This window comes from Polistes dominula, unplaced genomic scaffold (assembly GCF_049000335.1).
Source record: "Polistes dominula isolate Pdom_NZ unplaced genomic scaffold, Pdom_raw_medaka contig_31, whole genome shotgun sequence".
In the NCBI taxonomy this organism is placed as follows: domain Eukaryota; kingdom Metazoa; phylum Arthropoda; class Insecta; order Hymenoptera; family Vespidae; genus Polistes; species Polistes dominula.
This window is the reverse complement of record NW_028300925.1, coordinates 8,802,875-8,829,940: the sequence shown is the minus strand read 5'-3', so window position 1 is coordinate 8,829,940 and position 27,066 is coordinate 8,802,875. Positions and strand designations below refer to the sequence as shown.

The 27,066-nt window shown below is 27.6% G+C and overlaps 6 protein-coding genes across 12 annotated transcripts; 3 read left to right on the top strand and 3 right to left on the bottom strand.

Moving 5' to 3' along the window:
• The first annotated feature begins 47 nt into the window (after window positions 1-47).
• On the top strand, window positions 48-9,814 carry LOC107073029 (doublesex- and mab-3-related transcription factor A2). The gene is made up of 4 exons (XM_015333420.2): window positions 48-143; window positions 224-6,543; window positions 7,432-7,647; window positions 7,892-9,814. The coding sequence occupies exons 2-4, from the start codon at window positions 6,337-6,339 to the stop codon at window positions 8,621-8,623; spliced, it is 1,155 nt and encodes a 384-aa protein (XP_015188906.1). The 5' UTR covers window positions 48-143; window positions 224-6,336; the 3' UTR covers window positions 8,624-9,814.
• A 1,094-nt stretch (window positions 9,815-10,908) lies between these two features.
• On the bottom strand, window positions 10,909-13,202 carry hyx (cell division cycle 73 hyrax). Its single transcript, XM_015333364.2, has 4 exons — window positions 13,043-13,202; window positions 11,425-12,695; window positions 11,192-11,333; window positions 10,909-11,110 (listed from the first exon to the last, which is right to left on the bottom strand). The coding sequence occupies exons 1-4, from the start codon at window positions 13,171-13,173 to the stop codon at window positions 11,074-11,076; spliced, it is 1,581 nt and encodes a 526-aa protein (XP_015188850.1). The 5' UTR covers window positions 13,174-13,202; the 3' UTR covers window positions 10,909-11,073.
• A 109-nt stretch (window positions 13,203-13,311) lies between these two features.
• Window positions 13,312-14,717, top strand: Hou (GID complex subunit 8 homolog protein Houki). 7 transcript variants are annotated; one of them, XM_089171253.1, is made up of 5 exons: window positions 13,346-13,452; window positions 13,692-13,743; window positions 13,830-13,954; window positions 14,042-14,436; window positions 14,520-14,717. In XM_089171253.1, exons 3-5 carry the CDS (start codon window positions 13,834-13,836, stop codon window positions 14,694-14,696), a joined length of 693 nt encoding a protein of 230 aa, XP_089027379.1. In that variant the 5' UTR covers window positions 13,346-13,452; window positions 13,692-13,743; window positions 13,830-13,833; the 3' UTR covers window positions 14,697-14,717. The 7 variants fall into 7 exon arrangements, with proteins under 7 accessions (XP_015188959.1, XP_015189003.1, XP_015188987.1 ...); XM_015333473.2 differs by lacking the exon at window positions 13,692-13,743 and having other exon boundaries at window positions 13,312-13,452; window positions 13,798-13,954; XM_015333517.2 differs by lacking the exon at window positions 13,692-13,743 and having other exon boundaries at window positions 13,315-13,452.
• Window positions 14,718-15,441: 724 nt separating this feature from the next.
• LOC107073036 (nucleoporin Nup35) lies at window positions 15,442-16,952 on the bottom strand. The gene is made up of 3 exons (XM_015333434.2): window positions 16,769-16,952; window positions 16,462-16,572; window positions 15,442-16,385 (listed from the first exon to the last, which is right to left on the bottom strand). Exons 2-3 carry the CDS (start codon window positions 16,570-16,572, stop codon window positions 15,525-15,527), a joined length of 972 nt encoding a protein of 323 aa, XP_015188920.1. The 5' UTR covers window positions 16,769-16,952; the 3' UTR covers window positions 15,442-15,524.
• A 149-nt stretch (window positions 16,953-17,101) lies between these two features.
• Window positions 17,102-19,046, top strand: LOC107073042 (uncharacterized). Its single transcript, XM_015333446.2, has 5 exons — window positions 17,102-17,462; window positions 17,592-17,697; window positions 17,817-18,008; window positions 18,099-18,308; window positions 18,392-19,046. Exons 1-5 carry the CDS (start codon window positions 17,308-17,310, stop codon window positions 18,446-18,448), a joined length of 720 nt encoding a protein of 239 aa, XP_015188932.2. The 5' UTR covers window positions 17,102-17,307; the 3' UTR covers window positions 18,449-19,046.
• LOC107073002 (uncharacterized) lies at window positions 19,034-25,913 on the bottom strand. Its single transcript, XM_015333384.2, has 7 exons — window positions 25,291-25,913; window positions 24,421-24,561; window positions 21,292-21,443; window positions 20,851-21,203; window positions 20,542-20,760; window positions 20,031-20,462; window positions 19,034-19,939 (listed from the first exon to the last, which is right to left on the bottom strand). Exons 2-7 carry the CDS (start codon window positions 24,553-24,555, stop codon window positions 19,695-19,697), a joined length of 1,536 nt encoding a protein of 511 aa, XP_015188870.1. The 5' UTR covers window positions 24,556-24,561; window positions 25,291-25,913; the 3' UTR covers window positions 19,034-19,694.
• Window positions 25,914-27,066: the final 1,153 nt, after the last annotated feature.

The following is a 27,066-nucleotide window of genomic DNA, read 5'->3' as shown; positions in this document are numbered from 1 at the left end:
AGAAAAATAGGGTAAACGTATCCTCTGATATTTCGGGGCCAATTGGTATGAAAGCAAAGAGAGAAAGAGAAAAAGATAGACAGATTGATAAATAAATAGATAGATAGATAAATAGATAGATAGATAAATAGATAGATAGATAGGTAGATAGATAGATAGATATATAGAAAGATAGATATATATATATATATATAGATAGATATATAGAAAGATAGATAAATAGATAGATAGATAGATAGATAGATAGATAGATAGATAGATAGATAGATAGATAGATAGATAGATAGATAAATAGATAGATAGATAGATAGATAGATAGATAGATAGATAGATAGATAGATAGATAGATAGATAGATAGATAGATAGATAGATAGATAGATAGATAGATAGATAGATAGATAGAAAGATAGATAGATAGATAGATAGATAGATAGATAGATAGATAGATAGATAGATAGATAGATAGATAGATAGATAGATAGAGGGAGAGAGAGAGAGAGAGAGAGAAGAGAGAGAGAGAGAAAGAAAGAGAGAAATTTTATGCGGTGAAATGTAATGTAAAGGCAGTCTAGAATTGCTATATTTGTATCATTTTCATCATTCAAAATGAATTAATATCATTAATTTTCAACGAAATTATTCTATCCATAACGTTATATAATTTTTATTTATTTATTTATTTATTTACTTTTATAATTAAATGTGCATTTTTAAAATTATTCTTCATATTTCTATTATTTCCTTCGTTACAACATTAATTTTAATTGGTTTATACGTTATTAAAAATTTGCATATAAGGTAAAAGAGTAAGTTTTTAATAAAAATTAATTAATACGATGTATAGTATATGTTATAATATTATTTTTTTGTTTTAATTAGATAAAAATTAAATGATTGAGAGTTAATTTAAATGAATGAAATAAACAATTTGCCCTTCCAATTTATTTATTCGATTAGTTCAATTGCGAATAATTGTCGCGTTGATAAACTTTACTTTTCTTTTTTTTAAATCTCTTTTCGTTATATCTGTAATAATAAATTAATTTAATGACAATTAAAAAAAAACGTGCAAATTGAACTGCCTTCATGAAAGGAAATAAACGAGCAAGCAAGCATCGAAGCTCATTTTTACAAAAGAAAGAAAAAAGACAAGCACAAACGAGCAAACAAACAGAATTACGATTATTATTAAAGATCCGATGTATCCTTTTCTCAATTCTGATGAAGAAAAACGATGATTATTATTATTATTATTATTATTATTATTATTATTATTATTATTATTATTGTTCGGTTGATAGATGGATATAAATAAAAAAGTAAAAATAAATAGAGAAATCTGCTTCCGTCGATTGTATGAACAAATTTCATACTTTTTCGACTTTCTTTAACATTCGCTCGAGCAAAATGTATACATCGAAAAAAAAGAAGAAAGAAGATAAAAAAAATAGAAAAGAATTTTCATTATACCGCTTTTACGTAAAAAACATATACCTGTATTATGCTATTGACAAAGAAAAGAAATAAATAATATAAACATAAACGTAAAATAAAATAAAATAAAGTATATAAAACGAAAAAAAAAACAAAGAAAGAGAAAATATAAGAGCATCAAAAAAAGCACAGGCACTTACGACCGAAAGATTATATATACGCAAAAAAATTAATAAAAAAAATAAATAAATAGATAAAAAAGCAAACAAACAAATAAATAAATAAACGAATGATACATTTTACAATAATTTTTATCAAATCGATGCCGTTTATATGAACATTTAATATTGTATTATTATTTTTTATTCGTCTTTTTAACGAACCCAAGATCAAATGATTTTTAAGATACTTGTATAGTACCTGTAATGGATTACAAATATACATAAATAAAAATACATGAAAGAGATAAAAAGAAATAAAAGATTCGGTAACGGGGTCGTTGTTCGAAGTTCTTTAATTAATTAAAGGATGATCAATTAATTCTGAAAAATAAACACAATCTGTAAACCCAGTACAAATGACACACGTATGGACCATATCTTTTGACCATATCCAACAAAAAAAAAGAAATAAAACTGAACTTAATCGTCTTACTCGATCGTTTTGTGTGAATATCGGACATTATTGACAATACTCGAGTGCAATGTATGTTATAATTATTCGAGAAAAAAATGACATATGAAATTTGTCGCCTTCGAGGAACGACCTTTTCCGAATAATGCAATAAACAACAAACAAACAGCAACAACACAATACAACAACAACAACAACAACAACAACAACAACAACAACAACAACAACACAACAACAACAACAACAATAAAAATAACAAGAAGAAAATTAAACAAAAAAAATGGTCGTTTGTGCCACTTTGTATCAATTTGTTGATAACATTTTCTTAGATCATTAATAGCTCTTTGTCGTTTAATAACAACAACAAAATCGACTTATTATAATTAAAAAAATAAAAAAAAATTAAATAAAACCATTCTTGATTCTTATCTTCGTAGAATTCACGTTAGAGAAAAAAAATATACAACGAGTTAGAGAAATATTTCAATGCTTTTTTCCCTCTTTCTATCTTTTTTCTTCTTTTAAATCTAAGAAGAAGAATGTTTTGTATGTATCTTATTACAAGTCGAGTAATTTGAAGTTTCAAAAATAGATATATATATATATAATTATATTATACAATATATAAAAAATAACAACAAAAATTAGTGTGCTATGTATATAAAAACTATTCGTGCAAAAGGATGAATGAAAACAAGAAGAAGAGAGAAAGGATGGTCTTTTGTCGTAGCATGGAACAAAAAAAAAGATATTAAACGTGAATTTTTTCAATTTTTTATCATGTACTTTTATAAAAAACAAAGAACAAAAAATCATCACTAATTATATATATATGCATTTTGTACATTTGATTCTTCTTATATATACATGCATATTCTACCAAAAAATATCTTATCGAAGTTGATCGATCCTGAAGCGAGTTACACTTGTGAAAAGATTTATTCAAATAATTATTATAATTACATAAATATACAAAAATAAATCTACTTACATTGCATAATTCATCATTTTCTTACGATACTATAAATAATCTTTAAATAAACGTAATTCGCTTTATGATAGGTTGATTTTGATATTAAACTTAATTACATATCCAATAGAAGCATATAATAACGTGCTACGACAAAAAACCTTGGCTTTTTTCATTAAAACGTTAATTATTCTATAGAAAAAATATTTCTTACATGTACGCGCTAATTTATTTTCGAACTAACCATAAAAAAAAATTACTTTGGAATGTTTTATCAAATATTTCCAAACTTATATTAGAATATTTCTATGACTCATTGTAGATGTATTATAAATTACAATAAACGTTAAAAGATGATGATGATGATGATTATTATTATTATTATTACGAATTTGCTTCATGAAAGATCTAATACTACTATTAAAAAACAAATAAAATACTTCAATCTACTAAAAAAAAAGTAAAATAAAAAAAAATAAAAGAGATTAAATTAAAAGTGACGAATATTTAAGCGAACGTTTTAAGAAAGTAGCATAGTGTCGATAATAGTGTGAGTGCGTGCGTGAATGTGTGCATTTTTGAACGTTGTGCTGTGTGTGTGTGTGTGTGTGTGAGAGAGAGAGAGAGAGAGAGAGAGAGAGAAAAAGAAAGAAAGATGAAAAAAGACAAAGAAGAATAAAACATAGAAAAATAAAGTGGTAAAAAGATAGGAAGCCAAGGCATTGAATAAAATAGCTTCCGATCTGTTTCGATCGTTCGTAAGTGCCCAGATGGATTTAACGAAGGAATTACATATCATGGCTGCGTCTAAATAATAGACCTCGCGCGAGAGAATGCACTTATAGTACGGCACAAGCATGTTTTAATATTGTATTAATAATAATAATAATAATTAATAAATAAAAAATAAAATAATCTATAAGTGCGCGAACATGCACCGAATGTGACCGATTTAATAATATTTGCGATGGTAACATTCATTCTATTATTCCATACAGATCTCGTTCAAAAATCCACCTATGAATTCTGTATTCGTGAAAGAAAAGCAAAAAAAAGGAAAATAAGAGAAAATCCCCAATAAATGAAAAAAAGAAGAAAAAACAAGATAAAAATACGAATAAAATGATCTTGATTCTTGGCAGTAAACATGTTGTTTTTTACTTATTTTTAATTATTACGTATACATATATCCTTTATCTCTCCATCGACCCTTTATTTTTTGTTCATTCTGATTTGATTTGAAAAATTACAATGTTGATTTTCAATTTTTAAAATAATAAAGTATATGATAGATTGTATAAACTAATGTACAATGAATAATAATTATGTTATAAAAATGTAAATTATTTAACCCATTAGCTGCCACGATCCCTATATGGAAATTTTGGAATTTTATGTTACATATATCACTCGGTTTCATTTGGACTATATGGAAAAATGGCATAATAATAATGGCATATTTTGTATGTATAAGATAACGCATATAATAAAAGAAATAGTCTCTTATTAGTTCTTTTCGTACAACCAGCCACAATTTCCATTTAAGACATTTTAAAAAATATAAATATTTTTTAAACAAAACATAATTTGGCAGTTAATAGGTTAACTTACTTGGATGGATTTAAAAGTTTTTTAAGTTAGGCTAAAAATTTTCCAAACCAATCCATATATATTTATTCTTAAAAAAATAGAAGTATTATTTTTATAAAATTAAACGATTGTTAAAAATAACATTCGATAAAACACATTCCGTGTTAATATTTTCAATGAATTTGATCATTTACTCGTAATTATTATAATAAGTATGTATTGATACTACATGGTATATATCGTAGTAAGTATAGATCGTGTAAACATTATAGATACTTATCTATGTATGATATATATTCTCTAGGTTTAGTACTTCTTATAGGACAGATCCTCATGCTTTTGAAGCAACAAGTTTCAGTCTATTCATGAATTATACATAATATACTTTACTCGGTAAGTAGATAAAACTTGACCTTCGTTATAATTGTATGAAAATCTTATATTCCTATGTTTAACGTAAAATCAATTATTATATACCTAAGTGTACACATTAAGAATAAGTCAAAGATCTTTCCTAGAAGCACATATACATTACTAGTTAAAATTATTTTACAACCATGTAGAGAAATTTTAAAATATTTCGAATAAATAAAAAAAATAAAGAACTTATAGAATGCTTATGAAATATTTCAATCTTATATTAGCTTCATCAAAACACACTACTTCTTGCTTCAATATTGCTTTGCATAGTCTTTGCATCCCTAAATAACGACCTCTGTAATCGTATGTATGTATAAGTAATTTGTTTTAAATAATAATTGAAATTGACTTATAAATGCAATCAATAAAAACTTATAATTAATGTGTATTGAAAGTACATTTTACACAAATGAAGTTTTTATTAATAGTTGACACTTTCGGATTGAACATAATTAATTTTAAACAAACAATTTATTTTCTAAATTTCCTATAAATACTAAAAATAAATTGGATATGGTATGCATTTATGTTAACTTTCTATTATTTGGTAAAGTGGTCAAATAGTTATGACCGGTAATATATATGCATTACTTTATACATCGAGATTCAGTTCCTGTTATCCAGAGAAGGACGTGAATAAACGATAATAACACATACTTGAAAATCGAGTGGATATACACGAGTAAGTTCTCGATCGGAGTGGGAGTGGCGGTTAAAGTAAACAAAACAGGACCAATCGGGAGGAAAGGCTGGCCCGGTGGATGTTTGTCTTTTTACCCTCTTCTCTTATACTTCCCCCGATCTCTATATCCCCTTCTTGCTTTAAGGGATGCTGGAATCGCACTCAAGTCGACACCCTGTACATTTCTCTTAGCCAATCGTCTGTTTCTTACGGAAGAAACTAAATCTCCAGGAGATTAGCTTTGAGATCTTCTTCCTTCAGTGAGTGAGAAAGTTCTTCCAGTTTGTGATTAACGTACAATTGTACGAGATCATTGATCATTTAATATCCGTTATCTTTTTTTTTTAGTATCTAACACACATTTTTTAAATCTAAAATCCACGTGGACATTTTTACTCACTTTTATAAAACTTTAAATATATTTTAAACTTCTTTTTCCTTTTTTTTGTTTTTTTTTTTTTTTTTTATATAAACGAAATGAAACATGTGTGTTGTAAAAGATATCATTAAAATACTGTGCTAATTATATTTTTGTTAAATCATTTGTGAATAGTTTAAAAAAAATTTTTAAAAGAACTTATTTTACAAGATAAACTATCGATATCGATGCTGCGCAACAAGAGTAAAAACAAATCTACGGAAGAGATCCCTAATGAAGAACAGAGTAAACAAAGGAGGCCAAAATGCGCGCGTTGTAGAAATCACGGGTTAATTTCCTGGTTAAGGGGACACAAACGAGAATGTCGTTACAGAGAATGTCTCTGTCCAAAATGTTCTCTCATTGCTGAACGTCAACGAGTTATGGCTGCTCAGGTAATTTTTACATTATTATTATTATTAAATAAAATGATTATTTGCTTTTGCACATAAGTATAAATGTATTGTTAAACATTTTTTTATCTTTCAACGTTACATATAATGAAGAAAAAAAAAAGAAGAGAAGAAAATAGAGAAAGATGAAAACGAAATCCATTAACCCGCGGTATAGCGTTTCATTTCTGTTTGCATAGGCATTATGACACTCGATCCTGTCTCTACTAACTTACACACATAAACACGTACATACATATATACATATACACACACACATACTACAAATATCAAGGCTTTCGATCTTTTCGAGATAAACTCGAATAAATGCGTAAGAAGTATTAGCGGTGGTGGTAGTTGTGAATCTGTAACTAAATGTACAATGAAAGGGGTGCGAAAATGTATAAAAAAAATCCCTGGACAATGAAAAAGAAATTTTCCTTTCTTCCTCTCTCTTTTACCTTTTAAATATTTTTAAAAATTTTATTTATTTAATAATTAATAAATTAAAAATAATTATTATTGTATTTGTCGAAAATTGATTGATATCATTGATAGCGTGTAAATTGTAAAACACGAGAAAAGAATTTCCAGTGGGTGGTCTAGCTTGAAATAACGTGTGGCAAATGGTTCCATACGTGTGTAGACACATTAGTATACTTTATATACGATGGATGCTAATAAAAGACATACAGTAGAAGAGTATCAAGTAAACGAATGAATCAGTTTAGAAAGAAAAGAAAATGAATTATCTCGCGAACTCGATTCAATGTATTCGAAAGTTATTTTAACGAAAAAGGGGTGGGGATGGGGGGGTGAAGACAAAACGAATATAGAGAAAACAAGAAAATAAGAAAAGAAAATTCGCAATTAAAATGTATCGAATATAAGGTCGCTTTGAAGAGACAACAAGCTGCCGAGGATGCAATAGCTTTGAGGATGGCAAAAGTAGCTACAGGTGAAAAATTAAGCCGACTTCCAGCAGGGAAAATATTTGGGATGTCTGTAACCGAACCAAAAGGAATATCCAATAAAGAAGAAGAAGGAAATGGTAGGGATATGAGTCCACGAAAAGTTGATTCCCCGATGGAAGATTCTACAAAGAAGGTAAGTTTGAGTAGAGATCAGGAAGACTAGATCAGCCATATTATCTGTCGCAGAGATTTCCTAAAGTATTAAAGTTGTGTTGAATATTGAAACATAAAAATAGTTAACATGTCATTTATGAAAATTTAAAATTTAGATTGTGAAAAATGTGTTTTCTATAGTGATTTTTGGTTATTTTAAAATTTTGGGAAATCCTGAACCATTTCGTTACCAAATACTAGGAAGAAGATATTTTCTTCTTCAGAATTCGACCGAGGAAGGAACAACGAAATCGTTGAAAGGAATTATAAATGGATCAACAGATAAAGAGGTTTCGGTATCTCGAAGATCAGTCGAAACTTTGGCACGTTTATTTCCTAGAACAAAATTATCAGTCCTACAATTGGTCCTCCAACGATGTGGTCAAGATTTATTAAAAGCCATTGAGTATTTCGCTAGTGAGAGTCTTGGGATTGATTCCATGTCAAATAATGAGGTTCCAACGTCAGCCTTTCGACCACCTCAAACGCAAGTACCATTGGATCGAGAAAGATCGACGAATGATCTAGATTTATCAAGCAATAATTTATTATCACCAATTTCCTCGAATTTAACTAGAAATCTTTATCTTGAAGATGCTTATCGACTTCTCAATGTTTTACCTGATCACATTTCTAAAAATATCACCCCAAATACTGGACCAACGATTTATCCAACATCGATGATCCATCATTCCGAATCTCCAGATCCTTCGACTCTACCAATTTCTTATGACCAAGAAACCGTAGCTTTAACTGTTCGATACAATGATTACTTTGCTTCAAACATGCAACAACAACTTAGAGATCGCGTTTATGCTCAAGTTACCGATCGTCTTGCCGATCATCTAGCTGATCAGTTAACACCAAGATCAGCTACTTTACATTTACCACCTGTTTTTCCTGCTATTCCTTGTGTCCTTCCTAATTGTACTCAGTGTTCCTACAATATACTCTGATTCGTTTTTCGATTAATGTTATTATTATTACTTTAACTACCGCTAACTGATTAATATTCCATTTAATGGGGCATTAAATTTTGATCAACTGGATGCTTGAAAATAAAATTAGAAATGTTGTTTGTATCGTCTGGATTTTTGATTTTTATAAAACTATCATCAATGTTTATTATGAGCGGTAGATAAAGTATTATTATAGGAGAAAATTGTCAAAATTGTATTTGTCATTAAGATTAAAATTGGTTTCTATTTTTTACCAATTTTTCTATAAATTAATATTAATGAATATAAGTTGATGTTTTCTTCAAGACATCTAATACGCTACCTGTTAAATGTTTGATATTTATATACTGTTATTGTTAATTATTATTTATATTTAAAAAAGAAAAAGAACAAAATTGATGACTTTTTAAACAAATTTGTGTGGCAATTCTCTTCTATAATTATAAACCGTTCGAAAAACTTGACAAATGAACTAAGGAAACTCTTTAAATTTCATACAAAAAATTTTTATCTTGTAACGTATTTTTTAATAATGTAATATATAATAATCTTTCTTCTCTTTCTCTCTCTTGTAAACATTTGTTTTTTATCTTATAAAATTAAACTAGAAAATAAATCCGCTTATTTTTAATTGCAAGAAAATATGTTTATTTCATAATCGTTATAAAAAAAAGGAAAAAATTAAAAAGAAAAAAGAAAAAGAAAAAAAAATGTTATCCTTTTGCAAGAGATCTTTAATTAAATGTCACACATATCCTGTATATAACGAGCTATACAAATCTTTAATGTTCTGAGTTCATCGTGCACGAATACACATACATATATGTATATATTATAGGCGTTAGATGTTTAAAAAAAATCAACTCATGTGTACATATATAAGGTATGCATGTATATTGTGTGGGATTTAACGAATCTTACGAATCGATAAGGTAATTTCTTTTCTACAGGAAAGGCTCGTCTTCAAAGTTCAGCGCAACAGTTAGGTCAATTCGAGCGTGTTAATGCATGCATCACTTATTATGATACACCTCAACGATTGACCTTTGATCGTCAAGCGTAAAATAAAATGCAGATTAATCAAACTCGATGACCATCGAATTTTTCTTTTTTTTTATTGGTCATACTTCATCTTCACATATATATATACACACACACATGCGTATATTGAAAAAAAAAAAAAAATACGTAGCTGTGTAATGTTAATTTAGTTTAAAAGTTGGTGTAAATTTGTTTTATATCCTAAAGGAATACTTGGAAATAAAAAATAAAAGCTTTACTACTGTGTTGTTATTATCAGTTTCCGTGAGAAAAAGCAATGGATTTCTACCAAAGTAATAGAAATTCTGTAACCGAGTTAGAAAGATTCGATTTTCTGTGTAAATAGAATCGGCATCGGTTGAACACAAGAGTCAATGCCCTGAAGGGATTTACTTTGGCTTCACTTTTAGGAAGAGAAAATACGGTGATCCTTTTCTACCCCCTTTTGGGAATTCGTGATCCATCGTGCTTCGAATTACTAAATACACCCTGAAATTTGACACTACGGTGATAAGAAACGAAAATCTTTTTTTATGTATATATACCCACATATATATTTATTTATATATGTGTGAACGTAAGTGCAATATTTTTTTACTAAGAATATAAATTAAATAGAGGAATTGATACTATAATTGAAATGAAAAAAATATATGTATACTGTGTGTGTGTGTATCATTAAATTTAAAATACATTAAAAATGACATGTACAAGATTGTATTGTTATTTGGTTTTTTAATAAATTTCATCAATGTAACACCGTTGAATAATACTTTCAATTTGTGTAATGCCATTGTTATACCAAATATTTTACATTAAATCATAGTACAGTTTCTTTCTTTTATATACGTATAGACGTATATAATGTGCTTTACTTAAAATATATTACTTAATAATAGGCACATGCGTTTATATTAGTATCACGAGCCTATAATGATTTACCTTTGTATATTTAATGTGTATTAACTACACATATAGTTAATATTTTTTATTAATTTGCTAAATAATTATTAAACGTGAAACAAAGGCAGTTACGAACAATCTCATCCATTAAGTGAATTATGTTCATTACGCTTATCAATGATGATACTCATTCTTGTGGATATGTATAAAAATCGTATATCCATATATGGTAAGCGATTTTTTGTTGCTTCTTTTTATAATTAATAATTAAATTTGCAGATTTGAATCCTAGTTTTCTGTTTCGATAAGATAATATATATGCTATACCATCTTGCAAATATATTTATATGTACAAAATTCTTTTATTTCCTTCTCTATTTCTATTTTTTCTTAATAATCTATATACAAGTTTCGCTTTTATGAAAAGTACCCAAAATGCGAATTTTATTATAGCTGTTTTTATTGTTCGCAATAACTATGTTCCATTAATAATCTCCGTCGATTTAAAATCGTAAGTGGGGCTTATTTTTGATCATGTGTCTGTAGGAAGAAGAATTTATTAAAATTTTTCTTGATGAATTGATTGATTAAAAGAAAATATAAAAAAAAGATAATATTTACTTATCCAAATGTTCCCAAAATATCATTAATGCTGCTCTATCCAAGTGCCTTTTTGTCCTACTTAATTCGATTACTGTAACAGCCCAACGTGCTACATTTGCATCCAATCTCATTTCATCGTACTTCAAATGAAATGCACAAACTGTAAAGGAATGATTGATCTTTAGTATTTTTAAATAGTATAAATAAAAGTTGTATTTTTTCAAATGTGAAATAATTAATTTCATACATACCTTTAGAAAAGATTTCAACTGGATTACCGTCGAACGGCCAACCTTTAAATTGCCATGCTGGTCCCATAACGAATACTGCTACAACTCTTTCCCAATCGGCGTGAGTTAATTTTTGCGTATTGTCAATGATGCGATACGGTACTGTTAAGCCACCTTCCTTACGACGTTGTAAAAGAACTTCGTTTTCTCGTTTACAACCTTGAGACTTTTTATCATCATGACTAACATATTTTAGATCTTGAAGAATATCTTTTGCATTATACATTGTAATCAAAGAAGTATTTGCACTAGGGATAATAATTATAGGAGTTCTGCTAGGTCTTTTATTTTGTGCTGCCTGTTGAGGTGTAAGTTTGGCAGCAGATGTCGGTAATAGTCCAGAAGTTGGAGTCGTGGATGGATTGGCCTGTGGTTTCCTTACTGCCGGATTAGTACCCTCTGTCACAGACTTAAGTGTCATTCCGTGATAAGTGCCCATGGTATCAATTTTAAATCCTTCAGTTTCTTCTTTTTGCCTGATGAATCTTTCCTGATCATAACGATTATAAACAGCCGGTTGAGGTAACGGTCTCATAGGAGTAGAACGTGGCGTAACCATTGGCGTTGGAATGGCAGGACCCTTTTGTCTTCCCTCTTCTCGAGCTTTAATACTTTGAAGAATGGCGAATATATTCTTAGCAAATATTTTACCACTACTCTGTAAAATTGTAGCACGCGTTCGCCATTGTCTTTCTCTCGAAACTATATCTTTTGTATCATCTACATCCATATCAAGAATAACACGTAAATCTGAGCCCATACCAATATCATCATTTTCTTTAATAGTAGTACGTTTTTTAGCCAATCGTTTAGCTTTAATGGCAGCAATTTTTTCAACCGACATAGCCTCTGAAAGAGACTTGATATTGTCGACTGTGACTGATGCTTCTTTAGGAGCATCAAGTCTTGCTGCAAGTTGTTCCTTGACTTTCTGTACATGCGTCTCTTCAAAACGAGGTTTCTTAGATGACCCACTTTCAAGACTATCCTCTGCAGTACGCTTAACTTGAGTTGGAATTTCTAACGGAGCAGATTTGTCTATGGCGGCTGATGTGGCAGTTTCTCCGTTGAGATAGGCCAAAAGATCTTTTCTATCAGGACGACGTACGACAGGAACCTTCTCTGCGGCTGCTTGTCGCACGTACACAGGATGCGTAAGCTGTACATGTTTTAATAAAAATAGGAGGCACTCTAGTGTATAATATTCCTTTGCTGTTCCTTCTTTGCCGGATCTATAAATATATATAAAAGATAATCTTTACAAATATTAATTTAATATAAAATACAATTATAATGCAATATAAATATTACACAGTTCATAATAAAATATTGGATTATTCTTCTAAGTAATATATTATATAAAAGTAAGCTAATTGTGCATTACAAGCATATCATACGTAGAAAAGAGATTTCACCAATTGTACGATACTATACGATTTAAAGATGCATTATATATATATATATATATATTGTTTATTTCTACATAGCATTACAATATTCAATCCCGTTAATAGTGATAATCAGAGACAGACTGTACCGAATAAAAATATTATTTTCGATGATTTAAAAAAAAACTTACCCGTATGTTAAATAGTTGGTTTTAACGTTCTTTGGCCAAGAAAATTCGCCAAAAATAATTTGATTTTCACGTTCAATAATTTCTTTTTTGTTAACATTATATTGACGCAACAAACTCAATGGATCCGCCATGATTGCAAACTGAATTCAACGATGACATCTGGTGACAGTTCAAAGAGATAATACAAGGGTAAGTTCACATGTAATGTAAATAATTGTGTTTTCTTATACTATGTTATGCATTGAATACAATGCCTAATGTTTTCAACTTTATGTTGACAGGTAATCCATTTATATAAACGTACACACAGTTAAAAAAACGTATTAGAAAAAAGATTGTTACAAAGTGGAGTAAAACTTTTGGACGTTTCCATTCCCAGAGTGCTCAAATTATAATCAATAATTGTAAAAGTAGGTTGTTATTAAAATACAATATATAATCTTGAAGTAAATATCTAATGAAAATACAAAGTGCAAACTAAAATTGTTTTTTTGGTTCTTCCCTTTTATATATTCGTCGATTATTTACGTGTAGAATTAAATAGAAAGAGTGTGTTCTTGAGTGATCCTAAATTATTAACGGTACATACATACATATATATATATATATATATATATATATATGTATATAAATGTATATATAATTGTAGGAATATAATAATCATATTTCTGAAACATTGTATTTCAATAATACATTTGTACGTGAGTAGATAGTTAATAATTAGGAAGTCTAATATTCTGTTTATTAATCTTCAGTAGTTTATTCTCTAAATGAATATTCTTCGAAGGACAATGAGTTTTCCGGAAAAACAGGATGGTATAACTAAAGATGAGTGGGTAGCTAAACTCGAAGAAGGATCCCACACGCAAAGAGTATCTATGAATAATTTGATTATGAATTATCTTGTAACCGGTACTTCTTTTCTTTAATATTCAAAGATTCATTTATCTGTTAATTTACTACTGTATTTATGTTTAATAATTATTGTATATTTTTTAGAGGGATTTAAAGAAGCGGCTGAAAAATTTCAACAAGAATCCGGAGTTGGTCCTACGATAGAATTAAGTTCATTGGATGATAGAATTCGTATCAGAGATGCAATACAAAATGGTCGCATTCAAGAAGCTACAGATTTGGTCAATCAATTACATCCTGAATTACTCGACAATGATAGATATCTTTATTTTCACCTACAACAATTACATCTCATTGAATTAATTCGTACTGGCAGAATCGAAGAGGCATTACAATTTGCTCAAGATCAGCTCAGCGAAGCTGGAGAATCGGATGATAATATTTTGTGTGAATTGGAACGTACTTTAGCCTTGTTGGCTTTTGACGAACCACATAAAAGTCCTTTTAGTGATCTTCTTCACCCCACGCATCGACAAAAGGTAATATAATATATGTTTTTCTCGTTTTACCATGGTTATTTAATATTATTTTTAATATATATTTATAATTACATTACTTACAGATCGCCAGTGAATTAAACGCTGCTATATTGAAAATGGAACACAGGGAATCAACCAGTCCTAGATTAAATAATTTATTAAAAATGATCCTATGGGCACAGGATGAATTGGATAAGAAAAAAGTTAAATATCCTAAAATGACCGACTTAGGCAGTGCGACTATTGATAGTCCAAAATAATACTAATTAATTCAAAAATAGGTACTTTAATGAAATATTTTATTTATTAGTGTTTATAATGGTCGAATATCTTTATATATTAATATTGTTATTACATAAATATTAATTCTCATTATTATAATATTTTGGTTTCAATTATTAAAAACGATTTTGTCTGTTTTAGATGAAAAAAATAAAGTAAAGTAAAAAATATCGTCATCTCTATAATAGAATGAAAAAAATGTAACATGTTGTATGTAATAACGACTTGATATCTATTAATATATTTAGATTAAAAAGTGTATATTACTTTCTTTGTATACATTAGAATTATTTCATTATCTATCGTAAATCGTCATTTTTATTACAAATTCAATACAATTGTTTAACAATACTAAAAAATTTGAAATATATTTGAATATGAAACAAATGCAAAATTACCGTTTTTATAAATTATATCTTACAAATGAATAAAATTTATCATATGATTAAAAGTAATTTAAAAAATATATATATATATATATCATATTGTAGAATAAGATTTAATTATTATTCATATATGTATTAGAATAATAATAAGATTAGATGTGTGGTACCATATCAAAACAGATTCATTTAGAAATTAGAAATAATATTACTGATCATTTAACAATTACTTAATATCCATTTGAAAATTTTTAAAACGAGAAATAAAGATACGAAAAAATTTAATATATAATTATAGAAAACAAGTAACGAAATATTTATTTATTCCTAGCTAATTAAATATCTTCAATAATGCGTTTATTTTTAATTCGAATTGTACAATTTTATTTAATATAAAAATTAGATTGCAATTAACTATTTAAATTACCATCCAAATACATATTCCATCGCTTTAGTAACTAATCCAGTAGATTTTTGTGGAACATTTTCTGCCAACGTTACTGATTGTGGACTTAAATGTTGACTGTAACCTGCTACAAGTGGTCTTGCATTTTTAATTTTTATTGGCGTATGAGGTGTACTCTGTTCTCTACTCAAATCAATTTTATTAAATGTAGAAAATGATTTCATACTTCCATTTAACATAGAACGATTTTCTTTATCGCAACTTAAAATAACAGCTTCATCCGTACATGGTATTACACCAATCATAATTGAGCCCGAAACTATATTACTATTACATGCTAATGCCCTTTGCGTTTCTTGTTCAGATGCGCATTTCAAATGTATCCAATTGCTTATAGGCAAAGGTGGTGAATGTTTATCTATTATACGAACTTTGCTAGAAATATGCGAAAGTACTGTATTTATCGCATTCGGTGGAAAACCAAAAACAGTAACCCATTGTAATAGTCCTTGCGATTCATTATTGTTCAAACTTAATGGACTATCTGGGAATAACATATTATTGGTCGAATTAATTAATTTTTTTGAATGATTTGAATAAAAACTTTGATTAGTTTGATTCAGTGCTGTTTTAGGAGTCGTTATAGCCGGTGAAGATTCTACAATATCGAATAATCCACGAGTTGGTGGACCACCAACATGATTTTCTGTACCTATTTGTGATGTATTAGGTGTCGTAGTATTACCAAAAACAGCTTTCTGACGATTAATACGATAGTCTGGTGTACCATATTGTGAAATTGGTGATATCATATTAATATTTGCATTCAAATGTCTAAAACTATTATCTTGGGGGGTAGTTCCTCCGATTTTGGTAGGCTAAAAATTTTAGTTATATATTAGACTTGCTAACCAACAATTTTTTTATAAATAAATACAAATAATTATTAATTACAGTATTTGTATCTCCTAAAAGAAAACTTGGAAGATACATTGTATTACTACCAGGACTACTTGGATTTGGTATTGCATTGCTAACAGGTGATCCCAAAGTCATAGGTTCCATCTATGTAATTATTTATTGTTATTTAATTATCTTAAATTAATTCAAATTAAATTTCTAATAATAGCTTAATTAATTTTTATCTCAATAGCTCTCAGTATTCATTAGAACATGAAATTGTAAACAATAATCAGTAGAGAGTTAAAGGTTATATATTTGAAAAAGTAATGTTATAAGAATTAAACCTTTTAATACTTACTATAACAAGTTGTACAAATATTGAGCAACAAATTGTATATTTATCAAAAATTAATAACACTACAAGTGAGTTAGACGCAATTAACGATTAAATATACGAGCGTTCTTTGAATATTTTAAACAAATCTATGAGAAAGATTTCGTTTTATCGATGCGCATTAATTGTCACCATTTGCACGATTATTTGTTTTCTGATTGGTTAAAATGATTCTAGTCAATCAGCGAGCAGTACATGTTGTGCAACGCGTGATCATTGGTTGATTCATTTAGAATGCATGTGAGAAAGATAGAAGATATTTTCTCTCTCATCTACAATTACTATAAGATCTATGATTTATTATATAAAAATAATATTAAAAGAATTATATTTAAACGTATTATATACTATTATAGAAAGTTAAAAATTTTCCAAATATTAAATAAGAAATGTTTAACAATAATGAGGTTAGAATCAGCTAATTACATTTATAATAGACTTTATTCTACAATATAGAGAAGTGCTATGTAAAGTTGCATAACGTTTCGTAGGAAAAGAGTTAAATGATGTTTACGTATAGTTCAATGTTTATTGTATTCGGATTATTTTTGATAATATTTTTTGACACGACTTCGGCAAAATGTAATAACATCGAGACTTGTACTTGCATCGTTCCTGACAATGAAGCAAAGATATTAATTAATATTATATACAAAGGGTTCGTATAGTTGGTGATTCTAGCCTTACTTTTTTTTGATAATTGTATTGTATAAAAACTTTAAAGAATCACTAATATCGAATATTTACAAAAATGTTAAATTATTATATTTTGGGTTTCTTTTTACAGAAAACCTGAAGAGAAACTGCCTCATACATTGTACATCGATTATTGTGAGAATATACCAGAAAAAATTAATGAAAATGAACTCCATTGTACTAAACAAAATGGATCGGTAATATAATTAGTAAAGAAAACAATGATATAATGTGACGCTTTATTTCATGCTTTAGGTCTTTACTTATCTGTATATTTTATAATATTTGTATTAATGCTAATCTTTTATTTTCATAGTTCTGCTCCAATAATTTTCATACAACAAAACTTACTGAATTAGGGGTTGTGAATCAAACTGACGTACAATTGGTATCAGGGTATAATAATATATCAGTATCCATAACTTATCAAAATTCGGTTTTACGAACAACGGTTAGTTGTTGCACAAAATGTACCGCACAATTTATTTCCAACAATGTTACCTATCATGTACGTATAATATATAAGTAATTGGTAATCTATGCTTTATAATTTAGTTTCTTAAATTTAAATAAAAAATGATATTAAATATTATTTTAGGTTCCACCAATGGGGACAATAAATCCATGCAAGAAACAACTGCCTCTAGCTACCATTTCGATAGGATCTACTTTGGTAATTCTATTCTTCGTGTTCAGTGGATTATATTTTATTGGTGGTGCAATAACATTAAGGATGCTAAGAGGTGCGACTGGTTGGGAAATGTTACCTAATCACGAGTTTTGGTGTGATCTTCCATCGCTTATTAGAGTAAGTATTATATACTATTAAAAATTCTAAATAAACGATTGTGCGATTAAATCTGATGAATAAATTTTATTATTTTCTTTTAGGATGGCATTACTTTCACTTTTAACTGCTGCAGAGCAGATAGTTATGAAAGAATATGAATCTCTGATGAGATTTTATCTATATTATTTTTTTATACTATACCTAATGTGTACAAACTCGGTCCTAATTTATACATCTTTAAAATAGTGCGTTTATAAATATCCAAAATGTTAGATCTTATTGTATATTTATAAATTACAACATATCTGTGTGCTATAATATTTGATAAGAACGAAGACGAAAGTTATTTAATATAGCATATACATTTGCTAGCTAGTAATCCGGCGTATATTCGGAAACATTTTACTGTGAATATTCATTATTTTACAAATTTTTTACAGTATACCTATACACACAAGGATGTATATGTATATATGATGTATACATGCGTTTGTAATCACAGAACCACACAAGCAGATTTCCGATAAGATAAATATATATTTATTATTCTTTTGCCTACGGATATCATTTTGTACATATTATAAATGAAAAAATGTGATATTTGTTATGAATTTAAAATATAAATTCTAGTATATATATATATTTAAATATATTCTAAAATTAAGATGCAAAACCCATTATAAATAAGGTTTTCTTTTAAGCGAAAGACAATGTAAGAATAAAAAAAAATCAATAACAAGGTATACCAAAAATAAATTCTTTATTTCACTTTATTTTTACAAAATGTATTGTGAAAATTTTATTTTAATAAGCATAATTATTATTATAAAAGTATACATTTAGACTTTCTTACAGGGTTTGGTAAAAAAGGAATATTAATGAAAATTATATATATAAATATATTTAAAAGTTTAAACGATAAAATTATGATCTCATCTTAACATGAAAAAATGAATTTCTTAATAAGATCTTAAAAATTGGACTCTAAAACGGTCCGCTCGATGGAGAAATATCAAGAAAAAAAGCGATAACGAGCTATTTCGTTCATTACATTTTATTTTTAACATATTTAAATATATATATATATATATATATATATATATATATATATATGTATAATTATGTACAATTTTAAGCTCGTTTGTCTCAATTTTTTATACGATAAACTACATAAGCTTTTTATTTGCCATTGATTCAAATAAATTTTTTGAAGCCATTTTTTCTTCTTTTTTTTATAATTAATATAATTTGCCATTATGTTATTCTCTTTTCAGATAAGAAATTTCTAAAATACTGAGATGATTGAAAAAACAAAACTAACGATTCCATTGTTTTTTTAAGGGTAATCATTCAACAGGGGTCTTGGTGATACTATTAGAGTTCTGAATAAATGCATAATGCATTTTAAAAACTTTCAATACCATCAACAGGAACAGAGACTTCGTGATTAGTTTGTATGACTATCCAGTTGCCGTTGGCATTTAAACCGCTTATATTAATACCTTTTGATGAAAATACATTAACAATATCGGCCACATTTTGTACACTTTTAGCACGGTAGAGAGAGATATGATTCGTCAGTGCTATGTCATTTGGAAAGAGAGCATCATCGACTGAGACTAATAATGGTTGGTTATCACGAATCGTTCCTATTTAATTAACATCACAATATTCATAATTAATATAATGCTTATTATATGTATAATGTTAATTTTGTAAAAAACAAAACAATAGATTTACCTTTAATTTGATGCGATCCAACAGTAACCAATACCGCTCTGTGATCACCTGGCACATGACTATCCTTGAGATCAACACCCATGTCTTCAGCCAAAATCGGTGCATTGATCAAATTCAAACCATTTTTCGTTTGACCTGTAAGTATACCAACTAATACAGATGTATGAATAAATTTCTTGTCTTCCATATCTGGGCCAATAGTTTGACTATGCACAGGTGTATTTAATTTCCTTTGAACGAGCCTTGCTGCTAACTGGCCGAGTTTCTTCGACAATTCTATCCAAGGTGCATTATCTTCCATCATTGCTGCAGCTAAAAGAGGAGCATTGACGATACCACTTACAGAATATTCCGTTGTTTTCTCGGCTAATGTCAAAAATTGTTGGGCTATCTCAACAGCGACACGTTGCTGAGCTTCAGCAGTACTAGCTCCTGCCATGATATAGATATGTTATTTAAATTCAACAAATAATTTTTGATTTATTAAAATAAAGAAAGATCAATGACCAACCTAAATGTGGAGTAGCTATAACATTACGATGTTTAATAAGCTCGATAAGAGCTGGACTCTTAGGTGGTTCTTCTGTAAACACGTCCAAAGCTGCACCACCGCATTGACCACTTTTCAATGCATTTAAAAGTGCTTCTTCATCGACTATACCACCTCGAGCTACATTTATAATGTACACACCTTTCTTACATTTTCCCAATGTCGTAGCGTTTATCAGATCTATAATTCAATAGAATGCATTAGATATAAATATACTATTGCAACAAAAAAATAAAATTACAACTAAATTTTATATTTGGTTGAAATTACTTCTTGTTTTTGGGATTAACGGTGTGTGTACGGTGATGTAGTCGGCAATTTCCCATACTTCATCTAATGTAATTTTTTTAAAACCAAGAGATTCGGCAACTTCCTTCTTCAGCAATGGATCAAAAGCAACGATGATCATACCAAAAGATTTCATTCTCAATGCAACTTCTCGACCAATTCTACCCATACCCAAGACTGCTAATGTTTTACCATACAATTCAAAACCGGAATACAATTTTCTATCCCATTTTCCTTCTTTTATCGATTGGCCTGCTTGAACTATGTTACGTGGTAATGCACATATCATCGAACATGTTAACTCGCAAGCGCTTATACTGTTACCACCTGGCGTACTACAATTGAACAAATATACAAATTTTTAATAATCAGGATGATAAAAGGAAATATAATTGCGTTAGAGATTACAAAAAATACACATACTTTAATACGAGGATTCCCTTGCGTGTTGCTGCTTCAAGATCAATGTTATCCACTCCAGTTCCAGCACGACCTATTACACGAAGATTTGAACTGGCCGATATTATATCAGCAGTGACCTTCGTTTCTGAACGTACAATTAGAGCATCGTGATTCTAAAATAAAATTATTATTATTGCTACATTTAACGAGACTTAAGATATGAACATTATTATTACTTTATTATTTTAATATTATATTTTATGTGTGTTTGTAAATATTTAGATTTAGTTAAATAAACACGTAAGGATTAACAATTAGTTATACTATATTTTAATTAATTCGTCCTTTCTTTTATTTTATATTTTATTATTTTGTATTATTTTTGATATTGAGGATGGGCTTGTACCCATTTTGGTTCTACAAATGAATTAATTATTATTGCTATATTATATATATCCTTTATATTTATATAAAGGAGATAGATATGTAAATGATCATTTTTGCATTATCTTAGATTATATAATATTTTGTTTATTGCGTAAATATTTATGTTATAAATTATAAATGCAATACGTAAATATTAAAAATTAATGTAATATATTTTAATTAATTCATCCTTTTTAAATTTTGATATTTTATTAGTTTGTCTATTTATGTAGAAAACAGGTTTGAAAACTATGTATAAGTGAGATCATGATATTTGTATTATGCATAATATCTAAGCGACTTCCACAAACGTTTCATTTACACGAGCTGTGTTAGTTTTGCTTAAACAAACACAATAGGTATTAAACGCGTTGATCAAAGAACCGTATTTTAGTCCTGACTGTTGTACGTACCAAGGAGAATTTTTTATTATTTTTATTTTCGAAAACTAAGCATTAATAAGAAATACAAAAAATAATAATAAAAGAATATTATATTTGGAATGAACCGTTTTTTAATCATCGGATTTCTTTGAACTTCCTTCTTCAAAATAATATTAAAAATTATTTCGATCATATTTCAGTTACAAATGAATTGATAAAATGAACTGAACTTTATTATTGAATTTTTGTGAAATTTTTTTAGGAAAAAAGAAAAATATAACAAATAATTTTTATCATATTTTTGTTTAAAAGCATAAAATCAAAAGACAGAGATTAAAGTCCGACAATTCGTATAGGTAAAAAGAAATAGTAGCAATTTTTCAGTACTCTCTCGTTCTCTCTCTTTCTTTTTCTCTGTTTTTTTGATTTTTTTTATGAAGATCTATCGAGATCGAAAAGTTTCATATAAAGATATAAGCAATTTCTGCGTCGATACTTTAGTCTGTTGAAATATGAAGGTAGAAAAAGAGGTAGGAAAGGTTATTCAGAGAAGGAGTGAATGCTGTGAGGAAGAAAAGAAAAAAAGAAAGAGGAGGAAGAGGAGGAGAATGAGGAGGAGGAGGAACGAAACAAACTAGTTGACTACTGAAAGTGGAAAAGAGATAGAAGGAAGAATAAAGTGTGAAGAGAGGAGAGAGGAGAGAAACTGCGCGTGTGTGTGTGTGAGAGAGAGAGAGGGAGAGAAAAAGAGACAGAAACAGAGACTCCAGGCTGTTCTGGTACAACGACCTCCTATGCAGTTAACTGGTATTCTGCCTCCTCGACAAAACTGGATAGAACTGGATTCGCAGACCGAATTGCAAGTGATAAAAGAAAAACGTACGAATAAGCTTACTTTCCGAGGATGCCGGAGAAACACGGCTAGGATTAAGAGATGGAGAAAGAAAGGGAAACTAAACTGTTATAAGAAATTGTGTATATGGGAAAAAGGGTGGTTAGGGGGATGGGCTCACTACTAGGAGAATAAGTTTGAAGATAATTGGCTAGGACAAATTTGCATATTCTTGCGAGACACTTTTACGTATCTTATATTTTTTATAAATTTTTATTTATGAATAATAGATCGTTAATTCCTATTCTTTTTTCTATATTTTCATTTGTAATTTTATAAAAGAATGTAGTTAAGATAAAATTGAATATTTTTCTTATGCAAAAAATATCTCGTATAATGTCTTTTATTTGCACAATTGCATGCACATATGTACATCTTTCGTATGTTTGATAAAAATTACTTTATGAGTAATACCGTATGAATAATCATTTGTATTCTTTTATTTTCTATTAATATTAGAATTTTATAAATATTAAAGTTAGATGAAATGCGGTTTATGAACAAAAATTACATACTTTTGTAAGAAATATTTCGTACGATATTTCATTTTCTGTATGTAAAATACATGGAACATTTGCTTGCATAATATTTTTTATGATTGATAAATGTTAATTTAAAAATAACAAATGATTCCTATTCTTTAATATTATTTTACTTTCTTTTTCTATCTTATTATCTTGGACGTATTCAAATGAAATTGAAAACATGCATTTTTTAAATAACATCATTTATTTTTATTAAATGAGAAAATATATTTCTATTAAATTTTTCGAGTATTTTCAAATTTGAAATAATAATAATAATAATAATAATAATAATAATAATAATAATAATAATAATAATATTAAATGATTTATATGAATAGAACGAATGTCGATGAAAACCTTGATTTGATTCGAATCGAGTAAGTCGAATGGAAATAGGCAATACTCACACGAAAATCAATTATAAGTGTTATTTATATTGTATAATTTGTATTCTATCGTAATCGATGAATATAACGAATCGATTTGATATTATTTTTATTTTGTACATTTATTTTTAAATAGATAAAAAAATAAATATCTTTTAGTTATGTAAAAAAGAAAAATTATGAAGAAATTTTTCATATTTATCTTTTAGAAATGATCTAAAAAAGTTATTCATAATAAAAGATATAATTCTGTACTGAACTTATAAATACAAATTATTTATAATATCAAAGAAAATAATTATAATGATCGAACAATATAATCGATATCTATCTTGATTGCAAAGCTAATGAATTGTCTAATTATCGTAATTATTATAAGTTTTCTAATTAATTTAACTGAAATGTTAAAGAAAATAATAATTAGTTGCTTTGTTAAAATTGTTTGTAAAGCACAATTAAATGTACTGTATAATTATGATGAAACGATGGAATGAAAAATTGTTGTTTTTTACAAATAAATGTTCATTGTTAATTACCTGTAGTTCCTTAATAAGCTCGTCTTTCGAAAGCTTGTATTTTGTAGTTACAGGAATACCATATTCCGAAAGAAGAGAACTGCAGGACTCATCCACCGGATCACTTATGAGAACGTTTCTCAACTTGATAGACATGGTATCCTTGAACATAGTATAGCCCTTGAAAGATGTTTACTTCGAAATGGTAATAAGATGCGAAGGTCACAATATTCTAAATCAATTTATATCTGCGATTTTATAATTTTATACGTTAACGTTTATATTATTTTTCAAATAATAATAATAATTAAGATGCATAAAGATTAATAAATAAATAAGTTATGTTTGTTTATGGAAATAATTTGTGACACTTTATGTTATGTTAATACATAAAATACATTATGTTGATACACATATGTATTAACATTTTATGTTAACTAATTATTTCAAATTTATTAAAATATTATATTTTAATTCAGAAAAGATATAATAATATATGATATCAATTAAACAAGTCTTAATGAATACGAACAGAAATATAATACACAAGCGTACATAAAATAACACGATCGCGCTTCGATCAACTCAGTCACCTTGAATGTAATATCTACACATCTATTTTATGTAATAATACACGCTACCCATTATTCATAATTATATGGATAGAAATAACACTTTTTCTAGATTTCTTTTTTTAATTTTTATTACGACGAATATATTTCGAAAATATACGTTATTCGACTTATTTTTACAAGTGCTTAATATAAAATTAAAAAAAAATAATGTAAAATTAGCATACATTGGTTGAAGTGAAAAATCTTATAATGGAGAAATAATTTTAAACAAAATTTTAATCATTAGAATTCTAATTGAAAATATCGTTAAACATACCTCGTTTAGTGAACAAAGTTGAATTGAAGATTTTCTTTTGATATAGAAATGATTTCCTTACTATATTTCGTAGTTATGATTATATCGTAAGAATATCTTTGGTGTTCCTTCTTCGATGCTGGTTTGAAACCTAACTGCTTTCTTCTACAGTCAATTATCTTCTTATAGCATAACTCCCACTCCAGCGATAAGAAATCGTGGGCTTCCCTCGCTCCTGTTTCTTAGTTGTTTGCTTTTTCGTTAGAGGTTTAGAACAATTTATATTTTAATTGTATTAAGCGAAATGTTAGTGTGAATTCATATTAATATAAGTAGGAAACTGGTGGAACAAAATATCTATTAATATCTGCAATTATCTTATTATTGTATCTAAAATAAAATACAGAAAAAAATCCTCATTTCGAATCAAAAATGATATATTATACTTATCGAATAAAATAATACATGTATATTTAATTTATTTTAAATATTTCTTCTTTTTTTCGATTAATCGAAATACAAGAGAATCTTAATTAATTAATATATTATATTACAAAATTACAAGGAAGAGTGTTTTCTTCAAAATGGCTTCTCTTTTTTCTACTTTTACGTATTTTATATATATTAGGGTGGGTCAAAAAAATCAATTATTTTTTTTTTTACAAGTGCCACGGAAAAATGGGTTGCTAGACACCTTAAAAAAATTCTCACAAAATATGAGCTCTTAATTTTAATAGGAAGATCCTCCGCATCGTAGTTTTTTATTTTTTTTTTCAGTCCAATAGAATAAAATTCATACTTCATCATTTATTGATTGTACAGAAAAATGTTCAAGACGAATTTTGTAGGAAATTTAATGCTCTACAAAAAATCATCATCATTCATCATCAAACTTTCATGTGTACTGATTTCTGTCTCCGAATATCTTTTGAACGCTTAATTTAATCGCCAAAATATAAGACACCATTTTTATAGAGCAGTTAATTTCTTACAAAAATTTGTATTGCGCATCTTATAATAGTCATTTATTGTCGAGTTATAAAATTCACAAACAAAAATGAAATTTGTCTTAAAATAATCAAACTTCAATCTTCAATATCATTCAAATGGTGAGGTTTACGGAAAAAATATAAGATATCTTTTTTGCAGAGCATTAAATTTCCTACAAAATTCGTGTTGAACATTTTTCTGTACAATCAATTAATGATGAGGTATGAATTTTATTCTATTGGACTGAGAAAAAATAAAAAACTGCGATGCGGAGGATCTTCCTATTAAAATTAAGAGCTCATATTTGGTGAGAATTTTTTAAGGTGTCTAGCAACCCATTTTTCCGTGGCACTTGTAAAAAAAAAATAATTGATTTTTTTGACCCACCCTAATATATATGTAACATATAACTAATAAATTTATAAATTCAATAAATAAAATTATATAAATATAATAAAAATTATATATATATATATATTTTGTATTTATCACTTAATTTTGATTGTAAATTACAATTATCTTTGAATGAAGCAAGATAATTAATTAATACATTATTTTTATCTCTCAAATATTTAAAGAATAAAATTATTATATTCATATAAATTAAATTGTGCCTATTCAAACGAAAAAAATAAATAAAAAGTAATGTAATAATTACTTAAAAAAAAGAAGAAAAAGAAGAGGCAGAAAATAATATGCACAAACTTCATTTGTTCTTTCGTATAGAAAATTGTGAAACATATTTTCTATTTATCAGAGGGTCACACGATGTCGAGTGATGCAATCGTTGCTGGGGGTCTGAGTGAA

Coding starts and splice junctions, on each gene's coding strand:
- LOC107073029 (XM_015333420.2), top strand. CDS start 6,337: ATGCTGCGCAACAAGAGTAAAAACAAATCTACGGAAGAGATCCCTAAT. Junction 6,544..7,431: donor AACGAGTTATGGCTGCTCAG/GTAATTTTTACA, acceptor ATCGAATATAAG/GTCGCTTTGAAGAGACAACA. Junction 7,648..7,891: donor TGGAAGATTCTACAAAGAAG/GTAAGTTTGAGT, acceptor TTTCTTCTTCAG/AATTCGACCGAGGAAGGAAC.
- hyx (XM_015333364.2), bottom strand. CDS start 13,173: ATGGCGGATCCATTGAGTTTGTTGCGTCAATATAATGTTAACAAAAAA. Junction 11,334..11,424: donor AGTTGAAATCTTTTCTAAAG/GTATGTATGAAA, acceptor ATTCCTTTACAG/TTTGTGCATTTCATTTGAAG. Junction 11,111..11,191: donor TTTTGGGAACATTTGGATAA/GTAAATATTATC, acceptor TTCTTCCTACAG/ACACATGATCAAAAATAAGC.
- Hou (XM_015333473.2), top strand. CDS start 13,813: ATGAATATTCTTCGAAGGACAATGAGTTTTCCGGAAAAACAGGATGGT. Junction 13,955..14,041: donor TATGAATTATCTTGTAACCG/GTACTTCTTTTC, acceptor TATATTTTTTAG/AGGGATTTAAAGAAGCGGCT. Junction 14,437..14,519: donor ACCCCACGCATCGACAAAAG/GTAATATAATAT, acceptor CATTACTTACAG/ATCGCCAGTGAATTAAACGC.
- LOC107073036 (XM_015333434.2), bottom strand. CDS start 16,572: ATGGAACCTATGACTTTGGGATCACCTGTTAGCAATGCAATACCAAAT. Junction 16,386..16,461: donor TTTTAGGAGATACAAATACT/GTAATTAATAAT, acceptor TAAAATTTTTAG/CCTACCAAAATCGGAGGAAC.
- LOC107073042 (XM_015333446.2), top strand. CDS start 17,308: ATGATGTTTACGTATAGTTCAATGTTTATTGTATTCGGATTATTTTTG. Junction 17,698..17,816: donor GTACTAAACAAAATGGATCG/GTAATATAATTA, acceptor TTATTTTCATAG/TTCTGCTCCAATAATTTTCA. Junction 18,309..18,391: donor ATCTTCCATCGCTTATTAGA/GTAAGTATTATA, acceptor ATTTTCTTTTAG/GATGGCATTACTTTCACTTT.
- LOC107073002 (XM_015333384.2), bottom strand. CDS start 24,555: ATGTCTATCAAGTTGAGAAACGTTCTCATAAGTGATCCGGTGGATGAG. Junction 21,204..21,291: donor AAGGGAATCCTCGTATTAAA/GTATGTGTATTT, acceptor GTTCAATTGTAG/TACGCCAGGTGGTAACAGTA. Junction 20,761..20,850: donor GTTAATCCCAAAAACAAGAA/GTAATTTCAACC, acceptor ATTGAATTATAG/ATCTGATAAACGCTACGACA.